The sequence below is a fragment of the Amblyraja radiata genome, chromosome 16, assembly GCF_010909765.2.
Source record: "Amblyraja radiata isolate CabotCenter1 chromosome 16, sAmbRad1.1.pri, whole genome shotgun sequence".
Classification (NCBI taxonomy): domain Eukaryota; kingdom Metazoa; phylum Chordata; class Chondrichthyes; order Rajiformes; family Rajidae; genus Amblyraja; species Amblyraja radiata.
The window spans coordinates 3,854,643-3,879,166 of NC_045971.1; the positions used below are offsets into that span (position 1 = coordinate 3,854,643).

General features: G+C 39.0%; 1 protein-coding gene across 9 annotated transcripts in view; it reads right to left on the bottom strand.

Moving 5' to 3' along the window:
* Nucleotides 1-24,524, bottom strand: part of arhgap23 (Rho GTPase activating protein 23) — a 279,609-nt gene that overhangs the window by 20,763 nt on the left and 234,322 nt on the right. For all 9 annotated transcript variants that reach the window (XM_033034901.1, XM_033034902.1, XM_033034905.1 and 6 more), the window contains 12 exons: nt 21,781-21,892; nt 19,711-19,768; nt 17,499-17,636; nt 13,680-13,979; nt 12,640-12,692; nt 10,789-10,883; nt 7,117-7,241; nt 6,547-6,702; nt 5,995-6,073; nt 4,060-4,133; nt 3,149-3,238; nt 1,060-1,185 (listed from right to left, as the gene is read on the bottom strand). In XM_033034901.1, the coding sequence (XP_032890792.1) occupies nt 1,060-1,185; nt 3,149-3,238; nt 4,060-4,133; nt 5,995-6,073; nt 6,547-6,702; nt 7,117-7,241; nt 10,789-10,883; nt 12,640-12,692; nt 13,680-13,979; nt 17,499-17,636; nt 19,711-19,768; nt 21,781-21,892 (1,406 nt within the window). The remainder of the gene's footprint in view (nt 1-1,059; nt 1,186-3,148; nt 3,239-4,059; nt 4,134-5,994; nt 6,074-6,546; nt 6,703-7,116; nt 7,242-10,788; nt 10,884-12,639; nt 12,693-13,679; nt 13,980-17,498; nt 17,637-19,710; nt 19,769-21,780; nt 21,893-24,524) is intronic.

Here is a 24,524-nt window from a genome sequence, read left to right on the forward strand (position 1 = left end):
ATACAAATTATATCAATAACTACAATACTGGAGGGTTGGTGCTAATTAGTAATGCACTGTCTCGATATTGGTAATGATAAAACGCTGAGGAAATTATTCAGATGCAGGACACAATACAGTCAATTACTTAAATTCAAAAAATTGCTGAAGCTCATTAATTACTGTATCAAAATGAAGAATCAATGTTTCAAAGGCCTAAAATCCCATAGATTCGATTAGATATTAATAGCATTTAGCACATCAAAACTCGATCCTTGAATCATTGAATTTATACGCGTCAAAAAAACGCAGGTGGTGGAAATCTGAAACAAAAATGGAATATGCTAGAAACTTTGGGCCCAAATATTGAAAGTTTCTCTTTGCACAGGTGCTGCTGACTTGCTGAGCTTGTCCTTTATAAGTAGGTTACAAATGTTTACTCATTTACGTATTTTGACCACAGAATTATCCTGCTGAAGCAGATGCTCCATGATTCTGTTAGTTTCTTTCCTATGACTGGACTCTTTCATCAATCTATTCCTGTGCTAGGTTAGCCTTTGAGTTTATAACAGGATAAGGACAAGAGCACTAGGAGCAGGAATAGGGCACCAGGCACTCAAGCCTGCTCCGTCATTCATCAAACTTATCGCTGATCTTCCACCTCAGCTCCATTTTACTGCACTGTCCTCATATTACTTGTCTGCCCGATGATTTATCTCCAGCTATTTTTGCATGGCATGAGTGACTGAACCACCACCTAAGTTAATACATTTCTCCTCATCTCTCTTCTGATCTCTGTTCTATCACTTATTCAAAGTTTTGTTTCACTGTAACTGGATTTGTTAGCCAGGGGAAACAATCCATCTGCACGTTTCAACTGCATCGCCTCTCTTTCTATTAAATTCTGGAGAATTTCAGCTGTGCCAATCTCACTACAGATGGTAAACCTGCCATTCCAGGAGCCATAACAACCTTCCAATCTCCAGGAACCATTTCAGAAACTGTAGCATTTGGAATGATTTGATTCTTCTCAATAAATCATTCAGTTATTCGGTCGTAAAGAAAAAGTTTTAAACGTACATGTTGTATCAATGTTTCAATGATTTTGTACCGATCTTGCATGTGTGTCACCATGTCAATCATTTTGTCCTCTGATGTTCTCACAAGTGTTGGGCCAAACACCAGTGCCAGATTCCGCGGTTCCATCTAAGAGGGAGAAAACAAAAGGCAACGTCAGACTGGGAAATAGATTCATATTAAGAGGAATCGTCGGTGATGAATAAATTAATTGGTAAAGTTAATAATAATAGATCATTTTACTCCTACCATCGGGAGGAAGGTATAGAATTCTGAAAACAGTGACCACTAGGTTCAAGAATAGCTTATTTACAACTCAGGTTCTTGAACACTAACCTCAACTGTGAACTACCTTTGTTTGTATTAAGGACTTTGGGGGTTTTTCTGCATATTGACCTTATTCATTTATTGAATTTTTATTTATTACATATTAACTGCTGCAAATGAGAATTCCATTGCTCTATTGTCGGTAAATATGACAATTAAACACTCTTGATTCTTGAAGAATATTCATTACAAAAAGTTCCCCTAAATCCAATTCATGATGCTGTGCATGGTAGGTTTACTGGACACAGATGTCCCTCACAATGAAAAGGCAGAGGAAAAGACTATTCAGTTCATCTTGCCTATCTATGTTGGCTCTTTGAAGTGTCACACAATTAGTTTCACTCCTTGACACTTTCCACATAGCTATAGAATTGTTTCCTTTTCCCACTCCAAGTTAGTCCAAATTCTCCCCCAATGCTATAGTAGGAGTACTACGTTGGGAACAATGTCAAACCATGCACATCCTGCCAGGAAAGTGCAAGGAGAATTCATATTTGCTCAAATTTCTGGAGGAGTGTTAAACATCCTAGAAGTTATTGCTGCTGTGTTTCACTGCAGGAAAGAAAAGATGTTCAATTGCAAAATAGAGCTGCTGTCTACAGAGCCAGAGACCTGGGTTCTAACCTGACCTCGGGTGCTGTCTGTGTGGAGCTTGCCTGTTTTTTCGTTGACTGCATCAGCTTCCTCCGCTTGCTCCTGTTTCCTCCCACATCCCAGAGACGTGCAGGTTGGTAGGTTAATTGTCCCTAGTGAGTAGGGAGTGGGTGCGAATGTGGGACAACTAGTGTGAATAGGTGATTAATGGTCCAAAGGGCCACTTTCCATGGTGTATCTTTCAAGTTAAATCAATTCAAAACACTGAAAGAATCAAATGTCAGGGTTTCCAATCTAGAATTCAGCTCTATTTCCGATCTGTATCCTCATACATTCAGTATAAACTCTGGAAGTGTGATATTGTGTCTCAAGGATATTTACCCCACTTATTGATCCAAGTAGGCTTGGGTTGATAATAAACTGCATGTCCCATCCAATGCCCAGAATTCAAAATCCTTTGCATTATTTATACTTTGTTTCAAAAATCCTGCCCATTCCAAACTCGGTGTCCTCTATTTTCATACCCTCTGCTTTTCAGCGTTGCAATCTGTAAGTTTAGGTTTATTATTGCTCTGTGTACTGAGGTACAGTGAAAAGCTTTGTTTCCATTGCTATCCAATTAGATTGGATAATACTATGCATAAATACAATCACATCAAACTCAAGTACATTGGATGGAGCAAATTATATGATACAAAGTGCAGAATATAGTTCTCAGCATTGTAATGCATCAGTTCCATGGACAAAGTCCAATGTCTACCATGTAAACCCTAACTTATGGAAGGACTGTTCATAAGCCAGATAAAGAGGGGAAGAAGCTGTTCTTGAATCTGGTGATGCACACTTTCAAGCTTCTGCATCCTTTGCCTGATGGGAGCAGGGAGAAGAAGGAATAACCGGGGTGGAATAAGTTCATCATAGGTTCAAAGGAAGAATGTGGAACTCTCAGTCCAAAAATCTAACTTTCCTATTTCTACTTTTTCTTTTTCAAAGCATCTTCTAATACACATTTTTAACAACGTTGTTTTCTATTTAACTGCTTTGCAACTCAAGATGCATTTATATTGGGTTTAATAATTTTATGTGGGAAGAACTGCAGAGAGAGACATTTTATTTTCAGTAGCTGGTCATCAACATAGAATTAAAATTATTGATTGAATGTGTAGAGCACCTTGTTCTTTTCAGAGTGATCTGCCACAGTCTTCAGGTGACCCGTGAGAAACTTCAGGGTTTCAAAATAATATTCTGGTAAATTCCAAAGCTGAAAAAATGCAGGATATATTAGCATATAATTGAGCATTCATGTTCATTTACTACAATTTCCAATGTTACAGAAAATACATTTAAATATTAAACAGCACAGTTTCAGCCTAATCTTATATATAGGCATAACTTGACAGCGGCCTTTTGTGAATGATCATTTTTCAGATGAAAAGAAACCGTGAGGTTATTACATTTATGAACATACTTTAATCCCTTGGATGTAGAAAGCATAATTTCAAAGTTATAGATGATACAAACCTGTGAATGTGTTTAATGTTGTATATAGCGAGGACAAATGTAACACAAATCAGCTGGACATAGACTGGTGAAATGAGGAAGATGCATGGCAGAAGGCAAGTTTGAAGTGATGCATTTTGGAAGCAAGAAGTGGGCAGAAGCAGAATTAGGGTTAAATTAAATGTTGCAATGTTAAAGAGGTACAAGAAAAAGTGAAAACAGGGAGTTCAGGTGAATTTTGATAGATTGATGGGTTGAAAAAAAGGATACTTGGTTTCACAGAAACAAACTTTATAAATCACTGGAAAGTTAGGTTTTTGGAATTAAGTTAATACTGTAAGAGATTCATTAAAATTATCACAGAAATAGGTTTTGTAGAAAGAACAGAGAGTGGAATATTCTCCGAGAGACAAAGAATGTTGAGGGTGGATTTAAAGAAACCAGAGGAAACAAGCTTTTCTTTTAAATTTATTTTCAATAGACATTGATAATATCAATTTGTCATGAAATGAGAATGCAAAAATGATTATTTGAAGTTGGAATATATTCAGGGTATTAGATATATTATCTAGTACAATTTACCAGTTTCTTAAATGTTTGAAGTCTTTCCGCTGCATCATCCAGTCTGTTAGCTTCGATGAAATCATTGTATTTATCTGTAAGGCACAGAAGGCAATAATATATTAATAATAGTTAGCCTGTGGTTGACTTTAGCCAGCTTTATTGAAACAGATTCTAAAGTTGAAATCTCAGGTCAATATCAAATAAAACTTCAAGGTTGGAAACAGGGTAGTTTGCCCGAACAAATAGCTGGGCTGTGTCCAAAATGAATAGATGCAGAACAAATTTTGTAACGGGGACCAAACGTGATAGCTTCCTGTTTGTTAAAGTCTAATTAAAGAACTAATTGTTAAGCAAAGTATTTGATTACACAGAAACTTTGAAGAGGTTAAAAGTGTTGGCGGTGATCTAGAATACGGTGTCATCAATATAAGTGGAATTTGACTAGGTTTTGAATGTCACTGACAAGCGGCTTATAAATGGGAGATACAGGCGGGGAGGGGGGGTGGGGGGGATTCCTGAGGGTTTCAAGGAATTCAGAGACAATAGTGAGCGGAGAAGATAAATTAAAGCAGGAAATTATCTAAATACTTGAGCACCTCGTCTTATCCATGGAAAAGTTTGCAGTTTCCGCAAAAACCTGTGTACCCATAGCTTTATATGGGGTTTGCCATGTCTAATGAGGCTGACATCAGAAATTGCAAAATCCATATAAACATAAGTGGAAGCAAATTATACGAATATCAGAGAGGTGGGAAAGGGAAGTTAGATATATTTCCTGAGTCAGAAACAGCAATAAAACATTAATTAGTAATTCATCAACTGCTATTTCATCTAAGTCTGCATTAGCAGTTCTGAATCATCTTTGTATATGAGGCACTGCTTGAGTGTGAAAAGGCACCAATAAATTTAAAGATTTGTCAACTTTTAGCTTTAAGGGATGCGTAGGGCAAGTTTTTTTTAATTCACAGAGGGTGGTGAGTGCTTGGAATGTGCTGCCAGGTATCGTGGTGGAAGCAGATATGACAATGACATTTAAGAGACTTTTGGATAAGCACATGTATATGCAGGAAGTAGGGAGTTGCAGTGAGATAAATGTTTATCTTGCCATTATGTTTTGCATAGACATTGTGGACCGAAGGGCCATTTTCGATGATCATTTGTTCCATCATGTTTCAAGACAGCCACCATCATACCAGTCCCCAAAAAGTCCACAATAACCTGCCTGAATGATTACCGCCCCGTAGCACTCACACCAATAATAATGAAGTGCTTTGAGAGGCTTATTAAGCAGCACATGGTCTCTAAACTCCCCTCCAGTTTTGACCGGTTCCAGTTTGCTTATCGCCCGAACCGCTCCACAGAGGATGCTATCTCCTCTGCAGTCCACCTGAGCCTACAACACCTGGAGGAGAGGAACAACCACGTGCGGATGCTGTTTGTTGACTTCAGCTCAGCATTCAATACGATAATCCCCCAGCATCTGGTGAGCAAACTGGCAACCCTAGGATTCAATACCACACTATGCAACTGGATCCTGGATTTCCTTTCTGAAAGACCCCAGTCTGTGCGGGTGGGGAAGAACACCTCCTCGGTCATCACACTGAGCACCGGCTCCCCTCAGGGCTGTGTCTGTGGATTATCTATTTTACAGAACTATGCACATGTAGCACTTTTTATGGACACACTAAGCACTTTTACTGATCGCCTGATATAAATGTTATATTCTGCTGCTACTTTGAAGCGTCAATGCAACAAAATTTCGTTCAATGTGCACTGTGTCTATGTGTATATCTGAATGACAATTAAAGTTAATCTATCTATCTATCAAACGCCTCCAAATGGAAGTTTATGATTTTTTACAGTTGATTTAATCTAATGATATAAATGTCACCATATTACAAGTGATTCACTTTTTCACACTGCATCAATTGATAATTAAGATATTTTACTCACCATCTGTGAATAGAGGCTGAGGAAGCTTTCGAAAAAATAGTTTAAGCAAACTGCTGATCACATTCAGGTCCTGCCATTTCTGCGAAGACAACATGAACTAATATAAATAGCCATCATAAATCATCACAGAGAACACCATGTCCATACAGATCCCTACAGTTAACCATTGTTCGATGAATCATGAACTCTGTATCAGAGACCTGGGGCAAAGGATGAATGATGTCTCTGAGGCATTGGATCAAAATCAGTCTCTTATAAGCCATGTGATTTTTTTCTGTTACAAATCTCAAATTGTGGAGCACGGAGGCAAATAAATAAATGATGGGTCTTTGTCCCAAACATTATGGAGGGCACTGTATGTATATTCAGTGTATATTTATATATGTTATTATATATGTTATATGTTCTATGTGGGACTTCTGACAATAAAACACTCTTGACTCTTGGAGACTGATATGTCAGATGGCTTTCAGAAACTTTCTTACAAAACCCGACTCTATGCACTGCAAAGAAGGGGATGCCAATAAGTTTGTAGAAGAACCGGAAGCTTACTTCTTCTGAGGTATTTAGATCAGTCATTCCCTTATTCAGTTGGTCTTGTAGGCTGGAGACCATGGCATTGTTCCCTGGTACCCTATAGATCCCTGTGCACTCCAAACCCTTCTCCTCCACCAGTTGACAACACATCTCCACTATCAACGGAATAAACTGAAAAACAAATAAACACATATATCAATATCTGATCAACAGAGGAACGATATAGGCCAGTATTTAACTTTAAAACTGAAGAGCAGATTTTTTTTTTACCCGACAGATGACGGCAAAACACAACATATATTTATTACTCTTCACAAAGTAAAATAACCCAAGGTATTTTGTAGGATCTTTATTTAATAAAATTTTAAATAGAGTATATGAGTAATAAGGATAAGCTAAGTTACCTTTGGTCAGAGGTAGATTTCAGGAATGTCTTAAAGAATGGGCAGATGGAGATGTGGAATGAATAGGGGAATGGAGAGTGGGGTAGATTGAAGTTAAACACTTTTCACTTGTCTGTATCATGGTATTGCTACATACACAAACATTTCCAGCTCAGTAAAGACATGCGCACATAACCAGTACCTTGTTTTTTACACCAGGCTGACACTCCTCCAGCCGAACACCAAAAGCTGCTCCAGAAACTGTTTTTTTGGTCTTCTTCATTATGTTCAACCAAGAGCTCTTGTCCTTAGGAGGGCTACTTTCATCTGGAAAAAGAAATAAGCATTGAAAGATTACATCCTTTCAATGTATTCATTTTTGGTTCATGGGTGTTGCTGGCAATGCTAGGATTTATTGCCCATTCCTAAAAGCCGTTGAAAATGTAGTTCTAATGAAAGCTCCTGTATTGTTCTTGGGTAATACTGTCACAATTCAACATTAGAATAACACAAAACCCATGAGCCCAGTTGATCAAGATCCCATGGCAATTGTGGACAACCTTCTTCACTGTCAACTGTACCTTTTTTAGTTGCATATGCAAATTTACTAACCATGCCAACTACCTTCACATTCAAATAGAATGAATGTCCTCATTTCAACAATGAAATTCATGTGGGTACACTACATATGGACACTGCTAGATGATGGATGCATGGATTCGTACTTCGGCTTCTGCATGCTGAAAAAGAAGCATGATTAAATATTTTCTTATTACAATGTGCTCGGAATATTAAAATCATAATGGAAAGATTTCAAGATGCTAATTTCTGTCAAATCATCAACCTTCCCTTTAAGTTGTTTGTAGTTGTATAGAAAAGGTTAAGACATTTATTTTGCAAGAATTGGAAGTAGAATTATGCGGCACTGAGCATTGGCAACATCATTTGGGTAAGAAAGGACAGGCCACATTGAATTCTCTGATGAGAATATGTTAACTGCTCTCTATTGCAGAACATGGGAAAGTCTTGAATTTATAAAGCAGAGGTCTTGTCAGATAGGAATTCATGCATCTATTTTAAATTCCAAAGAAAATAAGATGCAGGTCTATGAGAAAAGAGCAGGGAAATGGGATTAACTGAATTTCTCTACTGGAACTGCATAAAACTCAGTGAGTTAAATGGCCTTCCCCTGGGCTTTTGGTAAGTGGAGGCTTTCAGTGCAATGAAGGGGAGGGGTGTTCTAGCTTTTGCTTAGTGAATTAATGTACTAGACAGAGGCTCGAAATGCACTTCATACGGTATGCAGACCCTGTGTCCGTGGGAACTCCACAACACCTTCCATGTCCTGGAAAACCACAGGTGCGGGATGTGTCACCAGTTTGAGGGGTTTCAACATAGAACGGTACAGCATAAGAACAGGCCATTTGGCCCACAATTTCTGTACCGAACATGATGCCAAGCCCAACTTTTGCCTGCACATAATCCATACCTGCAAATCCATATGCTTATCTAAAAGTCTCTTAAATTCCACTATCATACCTGCCTCAACCACCACCCTCGGCAGCACTTTCAAGGCACTCACCACCCTCTGTGTACAATACCTGCCCTGCACATCTCCTTTAAACCTTGCCACTCTCACCTTATAGCCATGCCATCTAGCATCTGATTTTATTCCATTCTGGGAAATAGTTTCTACCCTATCTGTGCCTCTCATAATATGGTCAACTTCTACTAGGTCTACCCGTAAGCTGTGCAGGGATCGGTGGTCGGCGCGGACTCGTGGGACGAAAGGGCCTGTTTCCGCGCTGTATCTCTAAACTAAACTAAAAAAAATTACACTCCCCATCTTCCTTCTTTATCAGATTCCTTATCTGCACCATTTTTACAGATGTCTGATATACCTCATGATCTGTAGATTTCCAAACAACTTATTCAAATAGCATAACAGTCCAGTCCTCAACCAACTTGACATTCAGTCCTCTATCCAAACTAGTGCCTGCTTCTCAACGAGGCTGGTTGTAATAGGTTTACCCATTCTGAAATTAACAAAAAATTCTGCAATGAAAAGGGATGGACAAATAAATGCATTCCCCCAACTCATTACAAAGCATCTGAAGAAGGGTCTCAATCCAAAACGTCACCTATTCCTTTTCTCCAGAAATGCTGCCTGACCAATTCAGTTACTCCTGCATTTGTGTCTATCTTCGGTATTCTAACCCATCTTAAAATAATTGTAAATGAGGGATTTCTAAGTTTATATTTTCTATAAAAAGTATATTATGGCAGCTCCTTTTCACATTTTCTGCTTGCTAGAAGTCTGGGTAGGAATCGGCTACAGCCTTAATACACAAACAACCTGAAATGCAACAGCTTTCTCCCAGATTTCTCTCTCTCGCTGTTATCTATTAGGATGTACAATTCATTTTGCAACAAGACTGCCCTCTGGTGCACTGATTGATTCCTGCCGGGAAGCAACGCCCTTACAGATCTTGAGATAAAGATTCAGGCCTACTCTGAAATTTGTTCCAATGCTAGTTTTTCCTGTGGAATTTTAACAATAACAAGCCCCTGCTGAACAATATATGAATAAGAAAAAATTTCAGCCATCAATAATTTTTTTCTGACAGCTTAAAATTGTGCGTCTTGATACTTTGCTGGTGGAGGCTTTGTGCCTGGGAGGTGATATTGACTGGGGGCTGCTTTCTTTAATCAGTCACCCCATACTCGTGCTATTTAAAGGTTTTCGGCATTCAATTCTGGAGTCAGTCAAACAGAATTAAATTAATTACTCATAAATCTAATTAGAAAAACTGCAGATGCTAGAAATCAAAAATAAAAGCAGAAATTCCAGGAATAAGAAATTCCAGGAATAATTTAGCAGTGTGTCCAGAAGGCTGCAACATGCCCATATGGAAGATGAGGTGCTGCTCTTCAAAGAAGCATTTTGAGACCTGGGTTTTGATGCAAAACCCGCATTTATTCTCCATCTCTAACTGCCCATGAGAAGATGGTGACGAATCATCACTTAAACTACAAGAAGAATTTGTGAAGGAAGTCCCATATTATTGTTGGCATGCAGTTCTGAGATTTAGTCCCAGAAATGAATAAGGAATGTCAATGTGTTTCTTGGTCACTATGGATGCAATCTGGAGGGAGAACATGCTGGACTTCCTACAGCCCTGTCCTGCACCTCACTGGGGAAGGCTCTGTGACTGGGAGGAGCTATCAGAGTGGGGGCTACTTTATTCAGTCACCTCATCCTCCTGCAATTTCATAAGTCATAGCAGCAGAATTAGGCCATTCGGCCTATCGAGTCTACTCTGCCATTCAATCATTGCTGCTCTACCTTTCCCTCTCAACCCCCATTCTCCTGCCTTCTCCCCATAACCTTTGGCACGCGTACTAATCAAGAATCTGTCAAATTCCACTTTAAAAATACCGAATGACTTGGCCGCCACAGCCGTCTGTGGCAATGAATTCCACAGATCCACCACCTCTGATTAAAGAAATACCTCTTGCTTATTTACATTTCCTTCTACCTATTTCTTTTCCTTCTTGTCTTTGCAGTGATTTCCCATTGAACCACTATTATTCACCTAGATATCTCAGCAAATATTTCTTAGCTAAAAGATAATTCAAAGATAAGACAAACCAATCCAAACTATTGTAATTAAAAGGATGATTGCTGGTGACTGAGGCCACAACAGAAGAAACTAAACTCTATTGTGCAATAATCCCTGTTATTTTCAAAAATCTATAACCTATCTCTAAATTAGGGGTGAGCGACTGAAGAAAATGAATACTGATGAGAACTCTTGCAAGATAAGAACGACAAGGTTATGGAGAGAGAGCATGAGGTATTAAGCTGATTCACCTTTGTTTGCATTATCTTGTCTGGGGGATCGCGGTCGACGGATGACATGATGCCGTGATCCCTTTGGCGAAGAGTCCGATTTATTATTGGCAGGGCTGCAACACAATAAGGGTACAATCTCAGATTTAAAAAAATCCAAATCTTGCTTTAACATGTATTCCCACCACTGAGTCATCCCATTTCCATAGCATCACCCTACTCAGATTCAACCTCAGCTCACCCACTGCTGAAACCCTAATCAAAGTTACCGTGACTTCTAGTCAACGAGATAAATGTAGTCTTGGCTACACGCCACTTTCTATAAACTGGAGATTATCGAAACTTATGTTTTCCAATGTCCTAACTTGCATTAGTCCATTCACCTAATACTCTTACAGTTTGTGCCCTAGAATGCAACCTGGTGAAGCAGATTTTTCCATCTTGTTTCAGATCCCCTCATGGTCTCAGCCTCCCCAACACTCTCAAACCCTTCTGGTCACATAATCCACTGATTAATTGATCTCCTTGAGAGAAGGAAATCCACCGTTCCAAACTGGTCTAAATGTGATTCAAACCTGGAATCAATTTATTCAATTTTGACTGTACCCTTTGTAAAGTCTCCAAATCCTTCATAATATGTGGTGGATGAAGTTGAACAAATTATTCCACTTTTGGTTTAAACTGTGGTGTTTCGCAAAGGTCTGCCATGACTTCCTTACTTTATGATGTACAGAAACCCACTTGCTTTATTATGACGTTCTTGATTAGACAGAAGGGTAGAAGACGTGACTAACATAAAACAGAAGAAAATGGGATGTGGGAGGGAACGTGAGCACTAGAGGAGACCCGAGCACCAGAGGAAACCCACCCAGTCAGATGGAGAAGGTGCAAGCATCACACACAGCACCCGAGGTCAGGATTGAACTTGGGTCTCTGGTGCTGAAGCAGTGCCACGCTGAACTTGACTTCTGCTATAAATGGGATTGTCTGAATTTGAGAAGATTTTACTTTGGATTATTTCCAAAGATTGCTTCCAAGCAAGGATTCACCGACACTTTATGTCCACGTTCACAAAATGTGTGTCTGGGTTGTGGGTTGCTGAGTATTCAATGCCTCCAAATCCAAAATTGGATCAATATTTTTAAATGATGAATGAGGGAAGGGAAAAATAAATTGGCATTGTACTTTTTATAAAAGCAAAAGCATCGTATTTAATTGAAGTAGCAGAAACAATCCTGGGAAGGACTCAAGAGTATTCGTTTGCTAACACTTTGGCACTGGTACCAGCTCCAATATCAACACTTGCATTGTTAGACCTTATATAGCACTATATATGCTTTGCATACCAAAGGAAGTTTGCCAAGTTTTGATAAATATTCATAATGTTTCCCCCCTTGGAATTTCTTTTTTTAAACAGTGAAGTTTTTCCACGAAATGAGTCACTTGTTTCTCATGATAATCTGCGTGCCAACTAGATAACAATTTGGACAAAGTACAGCATACGACACCCATTTTCTTCATTTCTTCAAGGTGCATTTAACACTTTAATTCAAATTAGAACTGAAAGAAAAGCCTTTGGTCTGCACAGCATGAAAACCCTGCATCGGATTGCAAAAGCAGACAATGAAAGCTACCTGGTCTAACACCGAGACAAAAAAACAAATAACATTTCTAAAATGTCCTCAGCTAACAAGAATGAAGAGTTCAGTCAACAAAGATTGTATCAACAAAGAACAGCTTTTTTTTTCATTCCAGACTGCTGACTGCAGTAGGCAGATTCCTAGCACACAGCAAATGAGGAAAGTACTGCTCGCTTATATCATAAATAATGCAGTATAAAGAAATATTTCAGCATCTAATTGGTTTCATTACCTCTGGTTCCTGTACTCCTTTAATTTGACTTGTATCAATCTGGCACTTGTGTCCTAATAAAAAGAAACATACTTTAAATACCGGAGTCCTTGAATATATTCAAACATAATCTCCCACATACACTATAACAACCAAGAAGGCAGGAAGAGAATAGAGTTAACAGGAATTTATAAAGGGAAAATCGAGTTTGATAAATCTAGTTTTCTGAGGATTTTATTAACTAGGGAAAAAATCAACGAGTACAGCATATTTGAATTTTGGCAAGCTTTCAATAAAAGTGCTGAACAAAGTTAGAGCACTTGGAATTGGTGGTCATTTACTAACATGGATTGGGGAATGGGTAACAGAACAGAGGTCCTCTTAGGGTTGTCAGTTTATGACTAATGCTGTGCCAGCTACATTATAAATGAATGCACTAATACATGTCAGCAATTATTGGTAAGATGTATTAGTGCATCTATTTTATAAAGTACTGAGTCAACATCTGCACCATCTGCAGGGCTCAACAGACTTTTATCAGATTAAATCTTCGTCAAAGAAATCCATTGTGTTGCCATGGCAACGCATCGCAGAGCAAGTTTACTCTTTAGTCCCAGCATTGAAAGTAATCCATTATCGGAGATGGAAGGACCAATAGCCCACATTAATATAGGACTGTTCATGTAATCTGTTTTCAACCTTTTACAGTTGGAATTGGAGGAGCATCCAAATGATGAATGTTATCCAGCAAACATTAAAATTGCAACTACACTAGCGTGCGGCACAGTAGTTGCAATTTTTTGTTTGCCGGATAACATTCATCATTTTGCTATCTTTATGGGATATTTTCAAGACGCGATTCCCATCATTGCCCACATCAGGAAAATAATTTGCACTCTATCCAACTGTCAATAGACATGGCTGTGGTCAAAGTAGGTCCAATTACAGGTCACTGACCCGTGATGCTAGCAACATTTCTCTCTCCACAGACGCTACCTCACCTTATTAGTATTGTGCAGAATGTTCAACCTTATTTGAAATCACACTGGTGTCGTGCTTACCTCTCCCTCGGTTTTACTGTTCTCTTGGATGATTTTAATCCAGTTCAACATATCATCTCTATCCTCAGCCTGAAACAGGTATTCACAGAAATCCGAAGTAGTCAGCCTGAAAACATTCTTCCTTTTAGTCTCACTGTACGAAATATCAATCAGACAGGCTTTAACACAAATGGGCTGTTCATCGTCAGCAGGAGAAGTAACGTAGGTCACTGCGTCCCTTTTGTCCTTGTACAGATATAGAGAATGCGATCGCACGAGGGCATAGACCCTTTTCCAAGATCGAATGCTGCTCACAACCCTCTGTAAAAAAACACAAAACAATATTTTAAATAAAACTTTAAGGTAGCGTCATCTGAATATCTGTCAATTATAATATTTAAAAAACAAACAAGCCCAATCTTCATGTACACAATACCAGTAAACCAAGAGAAATACATTCCCTAAAACTATGGAAAGCTTTAACCTTGATGGCAATACATGAATAATTGAACGAGCAAATAAATCAATGGGGCATCAGCCAACAGCAGAACTACTGGTAAGAAAAGAACAAATGAATGCATTTCAAAGCAAATATCCAGAGAAGGGAAGACATTCATCTAAAACCATAATACCTTTTTTTTCCCTAAAAATCCTTTTGTTTATTTCAATTATTCCTAATCAACAGAGAGCAGCTGCATAGAGGTGTAATATTCTAAAGCACAGCGACAAATTCTAATGTGAAAATAAGTGATAATCACAAATTTAGACATTAATGAACAGGTTATTTTTCTAATGTAGGATTTCCTATATAACAAAAATGTTTTTTTCTTTTTCTTCCACTGTGAGTTAAGATTCTTTTATATAAACATGTGAATCTGCGACAGACAATACAAGTAGCCAAAGCAACATGCAGAATCCTTCAGGAAGATGGAGTGTCAGGACATGTATCAAAAAAATATTCCAGTAATTTTAATTATTTTCCCTTTTCTGTGGAAGCTGAATTCTACATACAGTAGAATTCTGCCACAGGCCAATCTATTTGTTGCTGGGCAAGTGTTTGGATGTACCTCCCATGGTATAGGGGAGAAAAGAAAAATAACTCTCATTCTTATTAACATTTATCAAAATGAGAAATGCTGGATATAAACTGTAGGCATGGGCATTATTTTGATGGGTTAGAAGGGTCTCTTCACCAGATATTTGACGAATGCTACTATCCCAAAATTTAATTTGCCCTTTTCTTTAAAAATACTGATCAATATTTTCTGGTTAATTAAATTATCCGCCTTCAAACAAGAATAAAATGACAAAAAGGATTCCACTCAAAATTAGTTCTATGGAGCCTGGTAAATACAGATCAGTTATGTTATGTGCTGTTCGAATCCTGGTCTATTTTACTGCCTAGAATTTTCATTCACTTTTAAGACAGCCATGTCAATAGATTATTTATAAAGCAAACCACTGTGGATGCAAGTGTTTAAATTATGAATTCAACACAGCATATGTAAATATACACATGTCTTTATAGTAACAGCAGAGCAAAATATCTGAACATGAGTTCCAAAAGATCTGTTAAGTTATTGACCTTTGGCATCAATATGCTTTTGTGCTTAAATAAATATCTATCCTAACACATTCAGTTTTACGTACAATTTTTTCCAGAGTTATGATTTCCAGTTGTGGTTGGCTAATGAAGTGCACATGACAGATTGTTAATTAATTAATAGCAGACATGATACCAATGTGATATCAGGTAAATACCATTTTAAAAGGATATGCTTCATTTCATTAATGCTGCAAGATAGATTCACTAATAAGGTAGTTCTGCTTTATCAAAAAATTCTAAGGCCAATACATTTTATACAGACTCATAAGCAATTGAAAAGTCTGTTCGGTATAATCACTTATTAATATGATGATACTTTAAAAATATCAAGACACCATCTTATGTTGTACTTACATTTAAAATTCTTGCATTGATAAAGGAAGCCAAGTCTGGTGCAGGCTTGTAACTAGTATTCATTCTAATGCTACCTCAAGGATTTAAGAAATAGCCAGAGAATCGGATCAGATCACTTTGATACTTCACTATTGAATTACCTCATATTAAAAATCCCCAGAGCATATTACTAATTAATTATTTAATATCTGCCTCAAATTCAGATCACACTGTACAACATGCAAAGTAAATCAATAGCCTTGGCTATTTCAGCAACATTGAAAAAATAAAGATTTCTGCAACTTGTTGAATTAATTGAGAGGTTTTTTTGAGAAAGTAATATTTCAGTGAAACTGGCACTTAATGTTGAGTGAAAATTGTGGAAATAAATAAAACAGAAAGGGTCCAGTCAGTCGGTTACTGAAACATCTCCAGGGTTTGTGTTACTCCCTGTCTTACTCACTCAACAATGTGAAGAACAACTTCATAATGTCAACTCTAGGCGTGCGATTTTTTTTAATGGTTTCAGCTAGTTATGGTATGGAATTAATAAAAGTTGAAGAAAGTCTATTCCTAATCCAACAGAATGCTTCCTTAAGGGAAAAAACGTTTCCTTTGAGTTATACACATCTCTTGCGGACGTTCCAAGGATAAGGGGGAAATCCTTTAAAACCGAGATGAGAAGAACTTTTTTCACACAGAGAGTGGTGAATCTCTGGAACTCTCTGCCACAGAGGGTAGTCGAGGCCAGTTCATTGGCTATATTTAAGAGGGAGTTAGATGTGGCTCTTGTGGCTAAGGGGATCAGAGGGTATGGAGAGAAGGCAGGTACGGGATACTGAGTTGGATGATCAGCCATGATCATATTGAATGGCGGTGCAGGCTCGAAGGGCCGAATGGCCTACTCCTGCACCTAATTTCTATGTTTCTATGTTTCTATGTTCCATTTTGAGAACAAATTATATCAAAATACTTTAGCCCAATGAAGAGTTTCAATGTTAACTAATCATGAATATTTTCAATACATTCACATTTGTAATTTTTTTATTTAATGCAATTTTAATGTATGTGATAATGGATTTTTATTTGGACAAACATCAGCTAATCAATAAAAGCTTAGCATGAGCAACATAGGAAAGATAGAACATTGTAATAACAACATTTCTGAAATATTTTACTGGGGTATTGCAACACTAGCTGGTGCAGATGACACTTTTTTCAACCAAAAAGGCTAAAACACAAGGGTGTGTGCACGATTTCAGGAGGAAGAAGTTTTAAAGAGAATCTGAGGGAACTCCCCCCCCACCCGAGTCGAGATCCTTCTTCAGTAAGGTATTAGTGTAGATGGGCAAAAGGGTCGGCATGTACATCATTGGCAGAAAGGCTTGGTTCTGTGCAGTGGACTCGGTGGCATCATCTGGCAATGTTTGAAGGACCTATCCATAGAAGAATGGCTTATGCAATATTTCCAAAATACTCAATCGGTTGCTAAGTGCTTTAAAACACCCTGAAGGATTCAGTCTAACACAAACTCATGGATATACTGTATGAAACAGCTGGAGAATCGGATCAGACCAGTCATGATTGCCGTTTTATAAATGTATACCCTCTCCCAACTCCGAACCTTATACCATTCTGAAATTATTAATATCTATCCAATTCTATCTTTCTTCTTTCTAAATTGTTTCATTTTTATATTAGCTGAAACATTACATGTAATTTAAAATTTGGGTCAAAGTAGATCAATGTGCCCTGGTTCCTACATCTTTGACTTTACTTCCCCTGAACACCAAAACTAAAATATTTCACGATGCTGTTATAAAATATAAAACTACATTCTCTCTTTCTAAATTATTAAGTGGTCTGACTCACAAAAGCTTTGATGCAGGCTCGAATCTTACCTTTCCCTTCTCTGTGACCAGCTGTCGATAGTATAGCCAGCCCTCTTTCCTGACATCACTGAAGGTCACGTCACAGAGGTCAGACGTAGAATGGCGCTTGGATCTGTTGTTTTCAGGACCATCCAAGCTTTCTGAGGACTAAATAATACATTATAAAATTGTGAATAATCATCCTTTAAAGTGTGTGAAAACCAATGTTTTAAATATAATTTCTACTTTGTGCCCTAGCCAGTATAATTAAAAAATGACTTTGTGTTAAGACAAACTGGACACATTATTCATGTATAGTATTACCAGGCACCTTGTGTTCTACGTGTGGGTTACGTGCTTGAAAAGAGTGTGCAATTCAAAAACACCTACATTAAACATGTATGTGGCTATGCTGTCAGCAGTACATTTGAACACGCTATTCCGAAAATACCAGCGCTTAAAACCAGGTTTGGTGAAAAAAGGAACAAGCTCATTACTTCAAAAACGTTATTTGCATAAATCAAACACGCGTAAACCAATGCAACAATGTGGTGTTCCAGTACTCCAAAAATCCAGCATCTAGCTGTTCTGTAATTTGGTTTGGCACATGGTATATTCATTAATCCAGAGTGCGAGTCAGGCACCCAGAGTGCGGACTTAAGGGCCTGTCCCACTTGACCGTTATTTGCGCGCCATTTACGCGACCTGGTAGCGTGGGGGTAGCACGGGACGGGCGCATGTAGTGGCATGGAGGAATATGGAATTGCACGCGGTACAGCGCAGCGCGCCAGGATTTCGGGTTGCCCAAAATCTTCGCGCGCCACCAGCCTGTCACGTAAATGACGGCCAAGTGGGACAGGGTGACGTTTCGGGTCGAGACCCTTCTTCAGACTGAAACATCATCCATTCCTTCTCTCCAGAGATGCTGCCGGTCCCGCTGAGTTACTCCTGCATTTTGCGTCTATCTTCAATTTAAACCAGCATCTGCAGTTCCTTCCCACAGATTAATTTGGTCTGCAGCTTGCTACTTTTCATTCACCTCTTTTTTTGAATAGGGGCATTACATCTGCAGTTTTTACAACTGCTAGCACCACTCAAGAAACTGGAACATTTTAGAAAATCACTATAAATGTCATAAACTGGGTAAATATCATAAACTGGGTATTCAAATGACGTCACGCGCTCCAGACGGCTGTGCGGACGCATGATGACGCGCGCGACAGTCACTACCGGCCTGTCGCGCAAATGACCGCCAAGTGGGACAGGCCCAGGAGATTGTTTAGATCCAGGATTAGGATCTGGAACACCAAAGGTCAGGAATGTGGATAGGTTTGCAGCCGGAGATGAGATCTGAAATGTTTGGATATTTCCTGCTCCCTTTGAATTCACTAAGTTCACTAAACATTCAGTATGCAACCAAGGAAACAGCAGTACCTTTCATTGATGTTAATGGAACATGGTACCAATGCAACAATGTGGCGCTCCAAGCACTACAAACAACCAATCAATCTCCAGGTCGATATATCTTCAAAATTTGTCATGTTTTATATCACCTACACCCACTACATATTGATGCCACAAGTATGATGGAGCTCGACCCATTTAATACCATCACAGCAGTCCTCCAGTGGCATGCTATGATGATTGAGTATAGAGGCCGCCCTCAGAGATGGCTGACCTTGGGTGATGCATCCTAGATGTTGGCCGCTTGCTCCAAACCTCAGCTAAAGCAGCGTCGCTTGTGGCTGAAGACACCAATGCAGGAGTGCCACTATACTGATCTTTATAATACCACACTGCAACCAACTCTACTTCCCAAATTTGCCTTGTTTTTGTACGTCATTGAAAATAATTAAGTGCAAAAAATGTATCCTTAAAATGAAGATCTATTTAGATCCAGGTGCTTCAAACCGTTAATGCCACATTTATTTCCTTCTTCACCTGAACGTAGATTTTACTTTGGCTCCATGATTAGAGTACTGTACTGTTTTCACCAATGAATATAACCCTACAATTAATAAGAAAAGATGTGTGGACAAGAATAGAGACCTATATTTTCAGGAATCCATTTCAAGATTTCAAGGCTTGTTTATTGTCACATTAGGCCCATTTAGTTGTAATCTCTCGTTTCATGTTATTACTTAATGGCTGTAATTTTGAGGTACAGTTAATGCAGAAAATTGCAAACACAAACTTCATTGGCTACTACTTTCTCCACTCTTATTTCTAAATCAATTCTTACCCCTTCCATGAAAAAGTTTCTCAGCATCTTCAGACTAGGAACTCGGATTGGCAATTTCCTAAAAATCATAAATGGGAACAAGGATCAAAATACATCAACTTGCTTGACATCTGATGTGGTTGCAAGCTGCAAGCCATGCATAATTTAAGGTTAGGATTTAAATAAAAGAGTATAAATTGTTACCAGGTCAAATATTTTAGAGATCAGAAGTGAATAAGAATTGTTTGTTCATAGTATTAAATATTGTGACATGTGTTCTATCGAAGTATTCAGTGAGATTCATAACCTTGAACTGCAAGATCCTGTACATTGAAATGTTCAATTATAAATGGCTCTACCACATGCACTAATCCTGTCACTTTTAAATAAATGTTCAAACATAAACATCATTTACCTTTAATTCTGTGAAGATTGTTTTTAAATAGGCATTAGACTAAATGTAAAAATAGTGTAATCAGCCTAAGAACACAATTCTGGATAAAATAAACTGCACTAAGCTGCAGAAAATATGCTGATCCTGAAAGAGGGCAATGTTTTGCCCAATTCTGGGTATCAGAATACATATAGGATATCTGACATGTCTTTTTGGTGGAATTTTTGCTTGCATCAGCATCTTTTCCTCCAGTATGAAAATACTCCCAATTGTGTCAAGATCAGTGTAGTGCTAGCATGGTGTTCAATTTCACTAGTGTGAAAAACAGAAGTTCTTATTTACTCACTGAGCAATCAACTTCTACCCGCCCAGTATTCTCCGATTCAATTTTATTTACGAGCTAACGACGTTGTCCTGACACCATAACATAAGGCTCCTAATCTCTTTACCGCACGTACAGTCAGAAAGTCATACAAACACATATACAGGCCCTTCAGCCCAACTCGTCCATGCCAACCAACATGCCCCATCTGAGCTAGTCCCATTTGCCCATGCATGGTCCATATCCCTTTAAACCTTTCCTATCCATGTACCTGTCCAAATGTATTTTGAATGATTATCGTACATGCCTTCATTGTGTTCCATATGCCCACCACCCTCTGTGTGAAAAAGCTGCCCCTCGGGTTCCTATCTTTCCCCTCTCACCTTAAACATATGCCCTCTGGTCTTCTTTGGCCAACTCTGGGATAAAGACTGTGCTTTAACTCTATCTATGCCCATCTTGATTTTATACGCGATGTTATACCCCTCAGTCTCCTGCGCCCCACGAAATAAAGTCCTCGATTGCCCAAACTCTCCCTGCAGCTGCATATTTTGTCCTCACTGAGAACTGTAACAGGGTGTGGCCACAAATACACGCTCACATGGCTCCTTTACCGGGAATGTCAAAGGTTCCCAGCTCACAGTCATTCCACTTTGTTACTGTTGACCCATTCCACGTCTTAGTTATCTGCTCACTGTCTCGTAAGACACATCACCCAAACTCCACACTCAAGCTACATTGCCACCAGCCCATTGGGAAAAGCAGTGAAGATTTAAGGTATTAATTACAAATGTCTCAAAAACGATGGAATTCACAGGGGGCACTCGCATACATTTAATCCTTAACAGAGATTTCCTTGACAGGATATGTAGAAAGGAACTGCAGATGCTAGGTTATACTGAAGAAAGACACAAAGTGTCTAGCTCCACCCGAACGTCACCTGTTCCTTTGCTCCAGAGATACCTGACCCACTGAGTTTATTCTAGTACTTTGTGACTATCTCCTTGACAGGAGATCCCTGAAAGGTCTCAGTGGTCCCCTTGCACAAATAATAAGCCTCCTGCAGGTACTATTCTTAACCAGCCCTCAGGCCCTCTGACCCCAGGTGAACACGACCACCTGCAATGGATCACTGCTGCCTGTATTGCAGTTTGTCCATTTTACATCTGCCAAGATCACAGCTCCTGTGAACTAGGCAAACAAGTGTCTGAGTTGTAACTAATAGCATAAATTTCACCCAAAAGTCATTGCGAACTTCCATATCCATGCATGATTCTCACATGGTGAAGAAGCACAAATAGATACAATTTGCCAGCTAAAATGCCGTTTATGTGTATTATCTCATGAAACAGTTTATATTAGAACGAGATCTTACGAGTACACTTTTGCCTCATCATGGTAAGCATTCAGGCCTTCATCACAAGATTTTGATCTCTCTGTTGTTATAGCAAGAAGGTAAGATGACCGTCGACTGGCTTTAATGCTGCCTAATAAAAAGCAATCATAAATATAAAAGTCAAAGCATGGCACTTAAGCAAACATAATTATAATACACATATAAATGCGCCTGTTACCATTTCAATATTGTGTCTGAAATACTATTTTCTATTATAAGCTATTTGCTATAATTTTTATTAATTCTGCAATGGATAGGGGAAATCATGCTCAACTAATCTTCTGGAATTTTTTGAGGCTGTCACAAGTAAAATGGACAAGGGAGAGCCAGTGGATGTAGTGTGCCTGGTCTTTCAGAAAGCCTTTGGCAAGGTCCCACACAGATTAGTCGGCAAAATTAGAGCATATGATATTAGTGGTAGGCCATTGACATGGATAGAAAATTGGTTGGGAGACAGGAAACAGAGAGTAGGGACTAACGGGTCCCTTTCAGAATGGCAGGCAGTGACTAGTGGGATGCTGCAAGGCTCCGTGCTGGGTCCGCAGCTATTTACAATATACATCAGTGATTTACATGAAGGAATTAAAAGTAACATTAGAACATTTGTAGATGACACAAAGCTGGGTGGCAGTGTGAACTAGCCGTAAGAGCTCTATGCAGGATGCTATGAGGATGCAGGGTGACTTGGACAGGTTGGGTGAGTGGGCAGATGCATGGCAGATGCAGTATAATGTGGATAAATGTGAGGTTATCCACTTTGGCGGCAAGAACAGGAAGGCAGATTATTACCTGGATTGTGTCAGGTTAGGAAAAGGAGAAGTGCAACGAAACCTGGGTGTCAGTTAAGGAGATGAGGAAAAACATTTTTATCCAGAGAGTTGTGAATCTGTGGAATTCTCTGCCTCAGAAGGCAGAGGAGGCCAATTCACTGGATGCATTCAAAAGAGTTAGATAGAGCTCTTACGGCTAGCGAAATCAAGGGATACGGGGAGAAGGCAGGAATGGGATACTAATTGTGGATGATCAGCCATGATCACATTGATGCTGGCTCGAAGGGCCGAATGATCTACTCCTGCACCTATTGTCTATGTAACTATGATATTAATTTACAAATATCCTGCAAAAGATGAAATATATAACATTTGTATTTAAACAGTTCGTATCGGTCTCTCCTCATCATGCAGTTCCTCAAAGTGAACAATTGTGTGTTTTTAATAGTTTAGTGAATACGATAGAACAAGGAACAACCCGGGAACAAGCCCTTCAGCCCACAATGTCTGTGCCCAACATGATGCCAAGACCAACTCTTACCTGCCTGCACATAATCCATATCCGCCATTTCCCTGCATTAATTCCACTTCCTTCTATGCTTGCTCATTCAAGTACCTATCCAGATGCTTCTTACTTTGTTGTTACTTTTCTTGCTTACAGCACCTCCAGACTATCCATACACTCCTTGTAGCTCAGGTATCAGTTAAGGCTTGTTAGATCCCTATTAAAAACCTACTTGCAGAACTCTCAAACTTTGACCTGATGAAATGTATATAATGGAGAGACCTACATTCCGATGATATTCCTACTTGCTCACTAGCAATCTGCTGACAGGTCCCTCTCAGTCCCATGATCATGAATTAGAACCGCACAATACTTCACAACTGCATCAACTAAAGTAATACCTATAGTAAAGTTTAATTAAAAATAACAAAACTAAGCGTGTAATGAGATGAGTAAACAATATGTTCTTTACTGATTCTGCTTCCCTGCCACTATATCAATCAATTATTTTTATATGCATTTAGATTAATTAACAAAAATGCATTAGGGGTGGCAGTGGCACAGCTATGGAGCTTTTGCCTCTTAGCACCAGACACCCGGGATCGATGTGCACGAAGGAACTGCAGGTGCTAGTTTACACCGAAGATAGACATAAAATACTGGAGTAACTCAGCGGGTCAGGCAGCATCTCTAGAGAAAAGGTCTGATGAAGGGTCTCACCCCGAAATGTCACCTATCCCATTTCTCCAGAGATGCTGCCTGACCCGCTGAGTTACTCCAGCACTTTGTCTCTACCAGAGTTCGATGCTGCCTGTATGGAGTTTGCACCGTCTACTTGATCGTGTAGGTTTCCTCCGTGCATTCTAGTTTCCTCCCACATCTCAAAGACACGCAGGTTTGTAAGTTAATTATCCTCCCTAAAATTGTCCTTAGTGTGTAGGACGTGGGTGAGAAAGTAGGATAACATAAGATTAGTGTGAATGAGTGATCGAGGGCTAGTGTGGACTTGGTGAACCAAATGGCCTGTATCACTAAATTAAACCAAACATTAGTTTACAATGAAGATAGACACAAAAAGCTGGAATAACTCAGCGGGGCAGGCAGCATCTCTGGAGAGAAGGAATGGGTGATGTTTCGGGTCGAGACCCTTCTTCAGACTGGTTAGGGATAAGGGAAACAAGATATATAGACGGTGATGTGGAGAGATAAAGAACAATGAATGAAAGATGTGCAAAAAGGTAACGATGATAAAGGAAACAGGCCATCGTAAGCTGTTTGTTAGGTGAAAATGTGAAGTTAGTGCAACTTGGGTGGGGGAGGGATAGAGAGAGAGGGAATGCCGGGGCTACCTGAAGTGAGAAAAATCAAAATTCAACCACTGGGCTGTAAGCTGCCCAAGCAAAATATGAGATGCTGTTCCTCCAATTTGTGTTTAGCCTCACTCTGAC